Raw genomic sequence first — 15,360 nt, 5'->3', positions numbered from 1 at the left:
TAGAGGGCTGGCCAGGGCGGCGGTGGCGAGTTGTTTCAGGGCGGCGAGGCGGCGCTAGGGCTGGCGGTTCGACCGGTGGTGGCTGGCGGCTCAGGGGGTGCAGGTTGAAGATGAACTGCAGGCCCTCCCTAAACTACATGTCAAGTGCCTCTCTGCTACCATTGCGTTCAGTTTCGACAGTAGCATTCATATTCCACAGTAAATGTCAGTTTCGATAGTTAAGTCCAGAGTCAACAGTTTTTACCTCATCTGTTGTAGTCAGGTGGCTTTTGGTGATGTTAATTTTACATCCATTTTACATCATCTATTGGAGATGCTATTAGAATCCCACTTGAGATTGACGATGTCTATCTTGTGCTGCTTCAGCCTTGACGTCTTACGGCTCACTGGAGCTGCTCCAACGATAGGACGATCTGTCACAATAGAGCAGTGCCCTGGACGCCGTCTACAAATTTCTCAGATCTTCCTCCACACATCCGACAGCCACCTCTGCCTCAACTGCTTCAGCGACCAACCCAATGATGCTGAGTTCGACACGGCTACGGCAAAGAGGTTGTACACTTGTTGCATCACTTATTACTATACATTCATGTCGATCCATTAGGGCTATTTTGGTTCAACGGAAAAACATCGATCCACTGGTTGTTACCATCACTCTAAATTTCTGCATGCTCTCCTTACATAATCTCACCATATTTTTTTCGTATGCATGTTAGATATTGTACACAGTCATGCTAAACATATAGAGAAAAAGAGAAGAGTTTTACGCGGCAATACAATGTCATGCAGACATCGCTTCATGGTGGGTTCAATGGCAAACCCTCCCCACCCCTCTCCAAATTGTAATCCAGAGGAAGATATCTGTTCTAAGGCGGATTCGGACGCCGCTGACCACTCCTATTTACCCCCCAAGGTGTTTGCTCTACCTTGGCATGATGATGTTAGTCATATCATGCATATGTTGCCTTGCAGTGCCTACTTTTAACATCGTATATGTCATCTGCTTAGTTTAGACATGTTCTGTAATGCCACCTGTTTAGTTTCTATATCATATATGGGAATTATGTAGTTTCATGTCTTTTAGCCAACCATAATATATGTGAAATATGCAATGCCATCCTGTTTAACCAGGCATCATATATTTGAATGATATCTTGCCCATCCTTTTCTTCAATACATTTCCATTTGTCGACAATGTTTGTACATTAAACTACTCTTCCTGTGAATCAGCCATTTGGGTGGGAGATGGAAAAATCTGGAGTGAAAATAAGGCCTTCAGAGTAAACAGTGCTACCTGTCGAAGTAGATCTCTTGTTGGGTCCCGATAGCTCCTCGGAGATGAATTCTGAGACAGATGACCAGTCCTATTCCCCCACTGAGGTGTATGCTCTAACTTGGCACGGTTATACTGCTCATATCATGCATACGGTGTCTTGCATTGCATAGTTTAGACATCATATACACAATATTCAACACCATGTTCTTAGTTCAGACATCATATAGAATGCCCTCTGTTTAGCATATAAATCACATATGTGAATTAAATGATGCGATCCTGATTACTTAGATAACATGTAGGTGAATTATATCATGTGATCCTGTTTAGTTATTCATCATATCTTTGAATTATGTTATGCTATGCTATCCAGTTTAGATAGACATCATATATGTGAAATTATGTCATGCTATCCGTTTTAGTTAAACAATATACATGTCAACTATTTTATGCCCTCTTTTTTCCACACTATCTATTGCATCTGTCTCTCATACAATGTCTGTACATTCAACTATGTTTCCTGTTTATCAGCCATTTAAATTGGAGCGGGTGATGCCAGTATCTAGCGGACTAAAAACACGGCCTTCAAATAAAACAGTGCTACCTCTTGGTGGAGATAGCACCCCGGTTGTACATGCACAAGAACCAGCCCTACCAAACATAACCCAAACTCTCGCAGATTGTACCCCTACTACGATGGACAGAGAACCAGCTTCATCCAATCTAACCCCAACCCCAGCCGATAGTAACCTAGTTTATGTTGACACAACACCATCTCCACCACAGAGCTCCCAAACAAGAGCAGTTAGTAAGGCAGCTCCAGTGCCCATAGGGCCAGTACTATCACGGTGAACCCCAACTCCACCAGTTAGTACGTCTATTCCTGTGGAGAAAGCACAACCAGCTAGTCGTAGTTTAGCATCTATCGCATTTGATGTTGTTAAATCGTATGTGCGTATCTTCCCATCTTGGAAATATTATACTGAAGATGAAGGAAAATGCCAGTTGCAGGTGTTTGTCCAGGAGTTATGTGTAAGTAATGTTATTCATGGCAATTACTTTGCTTCGTCCCATACATCCTACCTTCATGATGGTTATAATACAACAAATTTTCCCATTTTTCTCTGTAGAGAAGGACCGATTTGGAAACTCAGGATGATGTAACATGTGCTAATACCTCTGCTATCTTCAAGAATGCTTGGTGGCAGTATCGGAATTACCTAAAGAAAACGTACTTCACCGGCAAAGAAACTCATCAAATTCCCTTACGTTCTCCTGAGACACATTTACTGGACGATGACTGGGAACACCTTATTCTGTACCGGTCCTGAACCAAGAATGTGGTAAGGTCTATGAGCTCATTTTCTATTTTTTAAGTATTATATTCTTGCGTCTTATTGTACTCTGTTCATGTAGAACAAGTGCCTAAACCTGAAGAACAACTGTTCTAATTTAAGATTCCATTGCTACCATAGGACATAGATATATGTTTGTTTGATGCTTTTATTATGTACTAGTACTTGGCAATAGAAGACTTGGTAGTTTAATCCTGTCCACCTTACTAATGAACTGGTTCACCGAAATGAGTTTCATATACTAGTACATGCTAAACTTGTTATGTGTCTGCTTGTTTCTTCTTTTAGAATGCTGACAGAATATTGGGAAAGAGTGCCTTATTAAGCAACGGTAAAGGAAGTAATGCAGATAAGGTTCGGGATAGTGACACATCCTGTCTTGGTTTAGTGTTGGAGTTACTGGCCACTACCACTTGCACAAGCTATTCAAACTCACTGTCTGAATCAGTTCGGTTTCTTGAGTCTCAACTACAAGCTGAAAGACATCGATCAGCTGTGCTGCGACAAGAAGCGGAAGGATTGCGGAAGTCCTTGGAGCATTCAGATGCATACTTTTTGGTGCAACAGCAAGCGTTGGAGGATTTTAGAGCCAAACAGGACAAAGCTAATTAGCTTGCTAAGCTTATTGCCAGCATGGTGGATACCCAGGATAACGTTTCTTGAGCTCTTCTGAAGTTGTTTCAGTTATGCTCTTGTTTTGCTGCCGTGTTTATTTGCACTGGTGGCCAATTTTGACGGCCAGTGTATATGATATGCTGCTTTGTTCCCTATATTTGCACTGGTGGCGAACTTTGATGCCCAGTGGATATAATATGTGTAATAGCCGTGATAGCCTAGCCTTAGTTGCTTGCTTATTTATTTCCTTGTTGTCTTGTTTATTTGTTTGCTTGTAGTCATTGCAGTTCTTTTTCCGCGGTTAACTAGTGGCTGCAATAACCTAATTTTTAAAACTAGGCCACAATAACCATGGGCTAATATTTACTGTAGTGACACTCGGCCTCTTACAGGCCGTAGAAACAGTGGGCCTTCTACGGGCCGTATCATCAATGGGCCTTATACGGGCCGTATGATCGATTGGCCAAACATGGGCCAATAACAGGCCGCATTATGGCCGTAAACGGGCTAGAGTTGGAATTGTCCGTTCATGGGCCGACCGTAACGGGCCATCGTTAATAGGCCGTATTTGATGATGCTATGAACGGCCCAACGTATTAACGTACCACAAACGGGCCGACTGTAACCACGGGCTGAATTTGGCCCACAAGCAGAAAATGACAGTAACGGGCCGTAAGTAAACGAATGCTGGAAATGAGCCCAAAAATAAATGGGCTCTGAGAAGGCCGAAAGATAACATGGGCTGGAAACGACCCAACGGAATAACGGGCCGTTAATGGGTATAAAGTGATACACTATTCATTACGGGTCAGTTTCACCACGGGCCGTTAATGGGTGTAAAGTGATACACTGTTCATTACGGGCCAGTTTCACCACGGGTCGTTAATAGGCCAAGAGTTACATAGTGCCTCATATGGGCCGAAAGACGTCATGGGACATACATGGGCCATAAGTGAAAACGGTCTGGAATCATATTGGATGGATCATATGACGCTACTAGGCCTAATTCGGATAGGGCGTAACGGGTCTTGGGTTAGCGGGCTGTAAATGGGCTATATGCGAACAGGTCGTTAACAGGCTTTCCATGGCCGGCCCGCCACCTTTTGACCAAGTCAAATGGGCCGGCGTTTTCACAGGAATGGGCCTTTGTTGGGCCGTGCCACGTGTCGACGTATCATAGGCGCCTTCCATCCAATGAGTGGTTGACATCTGTCCCAACGATGAGCCGACACGTGTTTCGTCTAGCCAATGATGATTTTACACGTGGAAATCCCCATTGGTCGGGGCTGTTAACGGGTTATCGGATCCAAAACCCAACCCGATAGTTTAACGGCGTTCCGTTACGGTGGATGCCACGTGTCGGTCACCCTTGACGAAAGCACTTCTGTGACGCACGATTTATCGTCATGGAAGTGGACACTTCCGTGATGATAATTTTGGTAATGTCATGGAACACTTCTACGACAGCACAGGTATGACTATCTTGATTCTGTCATAAATTTGTCATGGATGTACATGCATGACAAAAAAAGCGACCTACTGTGACAAACACGTATCATCACGGAAGTGTATTTTTTTGTAGTGCACATTGAATTTTATGGATCCCTCCGATGTTGGGAGCCACTGTCGAGGATTCTGAGGTACCGTAGATGTTATCACATGTGGTTCTGGTGGCATTGCAAGTTGATCAAGCTCCTCAATAAAGTTAGTAACAAAATTATGTGTTGCATAAGGGCTTTGGTTGATCCCTTCGTGGATTAATTTCCCGCAAGCATACTGATGTCTACTACACAATCTTCTTCTTGTAGACGTTGTTGGGCCTCCAAGTGTAGAGGTTTGTAGGACAGTAGCAAATTTCCTTCAAGTGGATGACCTAAGGTTTATCAATCCGTGGGAGGCGTAGGATGAAGATGGTCTCTCTCAAACAACCCTGCAACCAAATAGCAAAGAGTCTCTTGTGTCCCCAACACACCCAATACAATGGTAAATTGTAAAGGTGCACTAGTTCGGCGAAGGGATGGTGATACAAGTGCAATATGGATAGTATAAAATGGTTTTTGTAATCTGAAAATGTAAAAACAGCAAGGTAACTAATGATAAAAGTGAGCATAAATGGTATTGCAATGCGTTGAAACAAGGTCTAGGGTTCATACTTTCACTAGTGCAAATTCTCTCAACAATAATACTCCCTCCGTTCCTAAATATAGGGTGTATAGTTTTTGGCACGGAAATTAAAGAACGCACGTGGAGGGAAAATTTCACAAGTTTTGAGCGAGATTACACCTGACTAATTGGCATGAGAAAATAGAGGAGCTTGCCTAATATAAGGAAATGTAATCAAATCCCTAAAAAAATATCCAAACGAGTGGTGCAATGCAATACACCTTATATTTTGGGTTTTTTCTCAAAAATCTATACACCTTATATCAAAGAACGGAGGGAGTAGCATAATTGGATCACATAACTATCCTTCAACATGCAACAAAGAGTCACTCCAAAGTCACTAATAGCGGAGAACAAACGAAAAGATTATGGTAGGGTACGAAACCACCTCAAAGTTATCATTTCTGATCGATCTATTCAAAAGTCCGTAGTAAAATAATATAAAGCTATTCTTTCCGTTCAATCTATCCTAGAGTTCGTACTAGAATAACACCTTAAGACACAAATCAACCAAAACCCTAATGTCACCTAGATACCCCAATGTCACCTCAAGTATCCGTGGATATGATTATATGATATGCATCACACAATCTCAGATTAATCTATTCAACCAACATAAAGAACTTCAAAGAGTGCCCCAAAGTTTCTACCGGAGAGTCAAGACGAAAACGTATGCCAACCCCTATGCATAAGTTCACGAGGTCACGCAAGTTGATCACCAAAACATACATCAAGTGGATCACGTGATATCCCATTGTCACCACAAATAAGCACATGCAAGACATACATCAAGTGTTCTCAAATCCTTAAAGACTCAATCCGATAAGATAACTTCAAAGGAAAACTCAAACCATTACAAGAGAGTAGAGAGGGGGAAATATTATAAGATCCAACTATAATAGCAAAGCTCGCGATACATCAAGATCGTATCACCTCAAGAACATGAGAGAGAGAGAGATCAAACACATAGCTACTGGTACATACCCTCAGCCCCGAGGGTGGACTACTCCCTCCTCGTCATGGAGAGCACCGGGATGATGAAGATGGCCATCGGAGAGGGATTCCCCCCTATGGAAGGGTGCCGGAACGGGTCTAGATTGATTTTTGGTGGCTACGGAGGCTTCTGGCGGCGGAACTCCCGATCTATTCTGCTCTCCGAAGTTTTTAGGGTATATGGATATATATATAGGAGGAAGAAGTACGTTGGTGGATCTCCGGGCTGTCCACGAGGCAGGGGGCGCACCCAGGGGGTGGGCGCGCCCCCCACCCTCGTGGGCAGCCCGGGACTCTTCTGGTCCATCTCCGATACTCTGTGGGCTTCTTCTGGTCCAAAAATAAGTTCCCTGAAGTTTCAGGTTAATTAGACTCCGTTTGATTTTCCTTTTCTGCGATACTCTAAAACAAGGAAAAAACAGAAACTGACACTGGGCTCTAGGTTAATAGGTTAGTCCCAAAAATCATATAAAATAGTATATAAATGTATATAAAACATCCAAGATTGATAATATAATAGCATGGAAAAAATCCAACTTCGTGCTAATGGTTCAGTGGTTGCGATCATATGGTCAAGGAGGTCGTGATCTACCAAAACCCAGACACATCGCGTCATGTTGCACTCAAGCAAGTTGTGACGCCAAGAGTCCCGCGCGCCGCATACAAAGCAAGCATCATGGTGAGACATCTTTATGTGCTTGAGAACATCTTCAATTGATAGTGAGTTTTTTGCTAAGCACCATAAAAATGTCTTTAGCTTTGCCGGCACGGCTACCTTCCACGGAGTGTCCCAAGCTTTCTCATTCGCTTTTATTATTCGATGACCCAACTCTTTCTTCTAACTAGTCCTCCATCCTCCTATTTGTTGCAACTATCATCTTGTATGCTGATCGAACCAAAAATATGCAGTTCTTTTCAAAATCCCACGACCAGAAGTCATCTATCAATCGTGTACTCATTGGAATCTGTAGTGTAGCCGAAGTATCATAGGGCAGAAAAACTTGCTGGATGAATTGTGTATTCCATAGTGCATTGGCTCGATCCAACAATTCGGAAACGAACTGGGGTGGCTAGGCAATTAGCGAGACAAATGGGCCCCATGTTCTCCTTCCTGGGGATCCAGTTCATATTTCAGATGTTTGTAGAGTTGCCATTGCCTATCCGCCTTATTAGTCTCATCTTCATAGTGTCCCTTCCTTCAATTACTCCTCTCCAAATTTGAGAAGGGTGGCCCCCAAGCTCCGCTGAAAGAAAATCCGTGTCAAGATAGTATGCGGCTTCCAAAATTCTAGCATTGAGAGATCCGGGATTTTCAAGAATCCTCCACGCCTGACTAGCCAGAAGGGCCAAGTTGAAAATTTCAAATTCTCTAAAGCCCAAGCCTTTCATATATTTTGGCATACTCATGAAGATTTTTTTATTTTTAGCGAACGACATGTACTGACGTACGTGGGCCGAGACTAAGGCCTGGGCCAATTACCCATGCAGGGCAAGGCAGGCAGAAGCTAAGGACGATGTGATGGTAAAAAATTGCTCAAAAAAATGTGATGATATTTTTTTTAGAATCCTAGGTTTTTCCTTCCGCGCGTGCTATCCACCCGACGCGTGCTCCTCCCACCGTCTCTCCACAGTAGCCTACCATGCTCGTGCACATTGTAGAACCTACCAGCACCACCACCAGAAGCGCCCGCGCGTGGGCCACCCCACCCCACCCCACCCCACCGCCACCCCGCCCCGCCCCGCACACTCCGGACCTTTCCAGAACCATCACCCCTCCCCCGATCCGACGGCCGGGATCGCACGCACCAGAACATTCCAGACCCGGCCGCCTCCGCCATAAAACCCTCCCCTCTCCGGCCCTCCCTCCCCACTTCCGTTCGAAATCAAATCAGAGAGAGGCAAAGCAAATCGCACCAGGCAAATCACACAGAGAGCGCCGCCGTCCCAATATTCCGGCGAACCCCAAAGCGAGCGAGCGATTCCCAGGAGAGGAGAGGAGGCGGAGATGGCCAAGGGCGAGGGGCCGGCGATCGGCATCGACCTCGGGACGACCTACTCCTGCGTCGGCGTGTGGCAGCATGACCGCGTCGAGATCATCGCCAACGACCAGGGCAACCGCACCACGCCCTCCTACGTCGCCTTCACCGACACCGAGCGCCTCATCGGCGACGCCGCTAAGAACCAGGTCGCCATGAACCCCACCAACACCGTCTTCGGTACGTGCGCCCCCCCTCCATCCCTCCCTCTCGACCCGCTGTGTAGTATCATGCGTCGTCTGTTAGATGAGATCTCCGTGGTTGCCTGCGGTCCCTGTTCTGTTCTTACGCGCACGATGCGATATGATTTGCTCTGAATAATCGGATGTGGCTGTTGCCGAATCCGTCACGCAGTCCCTTGTCTCTGAGATTAATTACAGATTTATAATTGGTTCATATCTGCATGTCTGTTCTCTGTTGTTTGGCATGCTGTAGTCCCCTGTTTCTGAGATTTGTTCTATGTCAGATTGTCAAATTAGATCCTTAGGAATGGATGGCTTGAGTTAAGTTGGGATCCTACCTTATGATTGAAAATACGCTATAGATCTAGTCTTATTTAAATTAGTTGCAGCAGCTGCTGTCGATTGTGTGCCGCAGTCCCGTGTTTATCTGATCTATCACAGAATTTATTATTAGTTTATTGGCATGGCTGCTCTTTGTTTATACTGGTCGAAATGCTGTTATGTTTTTTGTTCTGAAGGTGCTCAGTTGTTTGTTCTGCATGGTTCAGTAGTAGATCCTTCAGAATGGAGGGTTAGAATTAAGTTGGTTGGTTGAAATTATGCTGTAGATGAAAATTAGTTATACTGCAGTACTAGATTCTTAAGTTATACATGCTTCAGAAAAGAATACTCGAATTATGTCCACAGGCTACCTTATGATTGAAAGTGTTGAATCATGTTTTGCTATTGATTGGATGATATTCCGAATTGAACATGGGTTTCGCTGTATCGTTGCATCCTGTAAATCCTTCAGAAAATGGTGTTTGATTGAAATTATGCTTGTTAATTTTAAATTTCTGTTCTCGGTTATCCTTCTGGAACAGTCCCAGTCTGCAGTAGCTTACTGAATGTACCTCTTGTTCTGAAGAAACAGCTTGCTTGCATTATTAATCTCTGTGGAACCTTGAAATGTTCTGTTCTGCTTCATTTCAGTAAACCATCGCAGTTCATTGCTGAACCATGCAACTCAAATGTTCTGTTCCTCTGTTTCTGGTTGCAGATGCGAAGCGGCTGATTGGCAGGAGGTTCTCTGACCCCTCCGTACAGAGTGACATGAAGCTGTGGCCCTTCAAGGTCATCCCTGGCCCGGCTGACAAGCCTATGATCGTCGTCAACTACAAGGGCGAGGAGAAGCAGTTTGCTGCGGAGGAGATCTCCTCCATGGTGCTCATCAAGATGAGGGAGATCGCTGAGGCCTTCCTCGGCAACTCCGTCAAGAACGCCGTGGTCACCGTCCCGGCCTACTTCAACGACTCCCAGCGCCAGGCCACCAAGGACGCTGGTGCCATCGCTGGGCTGAACGTGCTGCGCATAATCAACGAGCCCACTGCTGCTGCCATTGCCTATGGCCTTGACAAGAAGGCGACCAGCACGGGCGAGAAGAACGTCCTCATCTTCGACCTTGGTGGTGGCACCTTCGATGTGTCTCTCCTGACCATCGAGGAGGGCATCTTCGAGGTCAAGGCCACCGCTGGTGACACTCACCTGGGAGGGGAGGACTTCGACAACCGCATGGTGAACCACTTCGTCCAGGAGTTCAAGCGCAAGCACAAGAAGGACATCACCGGCAACCCGCGTGCTCTGCGTCGTCTCCGTACGGCGTGCGAGCGTGCCAAGCGCACGCTGTCGTCGACTGCACAGACCACCATTGAGATTGACTCGCTGTACGAGGGTGTGGACTTCTACACCACCATCACCAGGGCTCGCTTCGAGGAGCTCAACATGGACCTCTTCCGCAAGTGCATGGAGCCGGTGGAGAAGTGCCTCCGTGACGCCAAGATGGACAAGAGCACGGTGCACGACGTGGTGCTGGTCGGTGGCTCCACCCGTATCCCCAAGGTGCAGCAGTTGCTCCAGGACTTCTTCAACGGCAAGGAGCTGTGCAAGAGCATCAACCCCGACGAGGCAGTGGCGTATGGCGCCTCCGTCCAGGCTGCCATCCTGAGCGGCGAGGGCAACGAGAAGGTGCAGGACCTGCTGCTGCTCGACGTGACGCCGCTGTCCCTGGGCCTGGAGACCGCCGGCGGCGTCATGACGACGCTCATCCCGAGGAACACCACCATCCCCACCAAGAAGGAGCAGGTCTTCTCCACCTACTCGGACAACCAGCCGGGCGTCCTGATCCAGGTGTACGAGGGCGAGCGCGCCAGGACCAAGGACAACAACCTCCTGGGCAAGTTCGAGCTCTCTGGCATCCCGCCGGCGCCCCGCGGCGTGCCCCAGATCACGGTGTGCTTCGACATCGACGCCAACGGCATCCTGAACGTGTCGGCGGAGGACAAGACGACTGGGCAGAAGAACAAGATCACCATCACCAACGACAAGGGGCGGCTGAGCAAGGAGGAGATCGAGAAGATGGTGCAGGAGGCGGAGCGGTACAAGGCGGAGGACGAGGAGCACAAGAAGAAGGTGGACGCCAAGAACGCGCTGGAGAACTACGCCTACAACATGCGCAACACGGTCAAGGACGACAAGATCGCCTCCAAGCTCGGCGCCGACGACAAGAAGAAGGTTGAGGAGGCGATCGAGGGCACCATCAGCTGGCTGGACGCCAACCAGCTCGCCGAGGCCGACGAGTTCGAGGACAAGATGAAGGAGCTGGAGGGCATCTGCAACCCCATCATCGCCAAGATGTACCAGGGCGCCGCGCCGGACATGGGCGGCGGCATGGGCATGGACGAGGACATGCCCGCCGGTGCTGGCGGCGCCGGCCCCAAGATCGAGGAGGTGGACTAAGCTGTTCGTCCAATGTCTGCGCGCTACTTGATGGGTGTTCTGTCTCGGTGTCCTCTGGATGCCGCTCGGTGGTGCCAGTCGTCTGTCGTCGTGTCATCTAGCTGCAAGTAGTAGTAGTGGTTCGTTGGAGTCGTTTGATCTGGAAGACATGATGGATGATGATGTTTGCTTGTTGGTTTGGAACCCTTGATGCTTAGAGCTTCTCGTTTTTTAAGTTTAAAATTTGGTGTTCCCCTACTTTTGATCTTCTCTGGCTCTGTTTATTTTTTTGTTCATCTGTGGTTCTGCTATGTTCATTGATGTTCATCTGTGGCACACGGCTGACGCCTTTGCCCTTCGGCATGGTGGAGCTTGCAGGACTGACCCACCATGGTGAGTCTGCAACACACAATGCTGTTGACTGAGGAGTCTAGTAAATAGTCACCGTCTTCGGGATGCCGCTCTCGTCGGCTAGCAGCAAGCGATTATGATGTTTCCTTGCTTGTTTCGGTTTTGAAGTGCAGTTCGATCATGATGTTTGTTGCTTGCTTGTTTCTGCTTCGGTGCTCCCCTAATTGATCATGATTAGCTGCTATGTTCTGCTTTTATTTTATTTTTTTTGAATTGCTGCCACTTTTAGTAGTTCAACATTTTTGTCATGTGCTGTATCTCCATTCTTTTTTCTTACTACTATTTTTTGAATACACTTAAACTTTATAGCACGTATCTGCAACGCCATCCAGAAGTTATCACTTGCAAGATGGTGATTTTTACAGGATCCCAAGCACCATTCAAAATTATATTCATGATAAGATGCAAATTGAACACACTAATAGGCTACTCATGTTTTTTTAGGGGATCAACAAGTGAGCCCTTGATATCGTGCGTTGTTGTTTGTCTGCAGGTTCTTGCATTGGATTGTACCTTTGTTTCGCCTTTTGCCTTGCATATAATTGAAAATTTGAAATTTGTGTTGCCTTATGTCGAACTAGATTGCTCATGCTAGTCGTTCTTAGAATAAAGTCAGTAACAGAGAGTTAGAAGAGGAGAGACGGTGAAACAGAGAGAGAGGCTACAACTGCCTATGGACAAGTGAGGGTACTATGACACATATGTTTTAGTCTTGAAACCAGTTATGCAAATGCAGCATGATTATCGCAATGGTGTAGGCTACATTCGTCTTCAGTTATTCACAATGGCGTCGGGATGCAAGAGGACTTGCCCGCACCAACCACTAGTCATTAAGTGGGATTATGTCAACGTTCACTGGCGTTTGGGTTATATTTATGTGGTTAATGTGGTGTCCACATATAACCATGGAGCCAGAGCTCAACAAGGTATAACCATGGAGGTAGTTGATTTTAATGGAAAAATAAGATTTGGGAATGATAAATGAACGATAAGTAACAGGCAATGTTGGGTTTCATAATGACATAAATCTATCAATGGAACATATTGAAATAAAAAGAGAAAAATATCATTGGGGCCAAGAAATGCAAGAGAAGGTCATGCAGAGGTCCAGAGCTCGTGGGAGCGGACAGGAATCAACGTGGCAATGGGAGACTCTGGGCGGGTGTTTCTCCCTTGTGCTTCTTCCAAAGATCAACATGTCGAGAGAGTAAGAGATGGAAAAATGTAGGCGACACAAGCTGGAGCCGATCAGGATGGGAGCAGTGGTGGGTGGGGTGGGGGTGGGGGCACATTGCCGACGTACGTGATTTAGTGGTGGATAGTTTTCACTTTGGGTCTGTCTAGATCCCAGTCGATTCAAACTTCGCGAAGTCTCAGTCAACTGACGTCATATATAAACTGATCACACGTTTAACTATGTTTAACTTCGTTCGCTTGCCTGGAGTTCGGTTTCCCTGTTTGTTATGTGTTGGCCTGCGTCGGCCTGTGTTGGCTCACACGTGGGCTGCTGCTGGGCTGTATTGACATCGTCTATTCGTTGTGCTTGTGTTTATTTTTTTATTTTTTTATTTGTGTTTTTTACTGGAATTGCTAGAACATTGTCCCGTTGGGTGTACTACTACGCAGCACAGTGCAGCTCTTATTTTTTTTACGCTAGCGTTGCTAATGCTCTGTTTCTTCTTTTCGTGTCATCTTGATATTTTTGTTCATTATTTAACATTTTATTCAAAAATTATTTTGAATTTTTAAATGATAAAGAAATCTTCAATATAACAAAGAAAAATAAAAACAAACAAAATAAAAAGAAGAACACAATTTAATTGTCTGTAACCGATGAATAAGCAACTATATGCGGCCGACTGGTGTGCAAATGTGTATAAATATTAGGCTGTATTTAGGCTGTCAAATATATCGGTGTATGTGTCAACTCTCCCAAGCCGATGTACACTGTAGTGTGTCTCAAACAAACTTAATACATACAAAAAAGTGTAGTTGTTCTAAAAAGAAGTGTAGTGTGTTTGTATTTCTTTGAGCACATATTTTTGACACAAAAAAAAAGGGAAATAAATTAAGAAACTATGTGCATCCCAAGTGTGTGCAAATCGAGTGGCATTATTTTTTAGAAAAATATCCAAGCATCACTAATTTAGAAAAGAAACAATAACACAAATCCAAAATGCAAAAATAAATAGAAAGAAAAATAGAAAGTACAAAACCAAAATTGAAAAATTGAAAAATAAATTCACGTACTAGGACGCCCAAGCTCCTAGGCCCCCGCCCCACCCGCACCCAAGTTATGCCCGGCTGCTGCCGTCACTTGCAGTTGCATGCAAAACTATAACATATGTGGTTGCACATGGGGCGCCGTGCAGCTGGTGGCGCGTTTGAAATAAGAAAACACCATTATTTAGAAAAGCTAAAAGACCTACAAGAATAAAAGTAGAAAAATAGGAATAGTGGCAGACATGCAACCACGGTAGGGGCGACACTTGCATTTGCGGCCTGCTATCCCCTCAAGTTAAAAGCGCCGCTAAGTTGGAGTTGCGTCGAATACATGCAGTTGAAGTCGGGTCGATACTTGTAGTTGTTTACCTAATGCGGACATACAACTGCTACGCCTTCCCTGGACAAAACACCAATGAGTTGAAGTTGCAGTCAAGGGAGACACTTGTAGTTGGGGTGGGGGGGGGATAACACTTGCAGTTTCATGGCTACTATCGGGCATGCATCTATCCCACTCCTACCTCGTCGTTGTTGCCTCCGAAAAAATAAATCCCCAGTTGGAACCATGTTGGAAGACATAGAATTGCAGTTGGGGACGACACTTGTAGTTGCATGACTATTGTGGGACATGCAGTTGATCCCATCTCCTCGAGGTCCCTCCGACAAAACAAAAGCCTGATTGCAACCAAGTTAGAAAGACATGTAGTTGCATGACTACAGTTGGACATGCAGTTGCGGTCGGGTGCGACGCTTGCAGTTGCGGGGATGTTGTCAGGCTTGCAACTGGCCCGCCCCCTCTACCGGTGCCCCCTCCGACAGAACAAAAAAGCCTAGTTGCAGTCGGGCTAGAAGACATGCAATTGTGGTCGGGTGCGACACTTGAAGTTGCATGCCTAGTGTCGGACAAGCAACATGCCCGCCCCCTCTCTCGCCGACCCCTTCGACAAAGCAAAGGTCCAGTTGCAACCATGTTGGGGGACATGCAGTTGCGATCGGGTGCGACGCTTGCAGTTGCGGGGCTGTTGTCAGGCTTGCAACCGGGCTGCCCCTCCGACAAAACAAAAAGTCCAGTTGCGGTCGGGTTACAAGACATGCAATTGATGTCGGGTGCAACACTTGTAGTTGCATTCCTAGTGTCGGACATGCAACTGGCCCGCCCCCTCTCCTACCACCCCCTCCGACAAAACAAAGGTCCAATTGCAACCATGTTGGGGGACATGCTGTTGCGGTCAGGTACGACGCTTGAAGTTGCAGGGATGTTGTCGGGCTTGCAACTGGCCCACCCCCTCCGACTGAACAAAAAAGTCCAGTTGCGATCAGGTTACAAGACATGCAGTTGCAGGGCTATTGTC

The 15,360-nt window shown here is 46.2% G+C and overlaps 1 protein-coding gene across 1 annotated transcript; it reads left to right on the top strand.

Moving 5' to 3' along the window:
• The first annotated feature begins 8,251 nt into the window (after positions 1-8,251).
• Positions 8,252-11,634, top strand: LOC119282457 (heat shock 70 kDa protein 4-like). Its single transcript, XM_037562687.1, has 2 exons — positions 8,252-8,618; positions 9,660-11,634. The coding sequence occupies exons 1-2, from the start codon at positions 8,408-8,410 to the stop codon at positions 11,393-11,395; spliced, it is 1,947 nt and encodes a 648-aa protein (XP_037418584.1). The 5' UTR covers positions 8,252-8,407; the 3' UTR covers positions 11,396-11,634.
• Positions 11,635-15,360: the final 3,726 nt, after the last annotated feature.

This window comes from Triticum dicoccoides, chromosome 1A, assembly GCF_002162155.2.
Source record: "Triticum dicoccoides isolate Atlit2015 ecotype Zavitan chromosome 1A, WEW_v2.0, whole genome shotgun sequence".
In the NCBI taxonomy this organism is placed as follows: domain Eukaryota; kingdom Viridiplantae; phylum Streptophyta; class Magnoliopsida; order Poales; family Poaceae; genus Triticum; species Triticum dicoccoides.
Note: the sequence above shows the minus strand (reverse complement) of the source record. Positions and strands in the feature narration are given on the sequence as shown.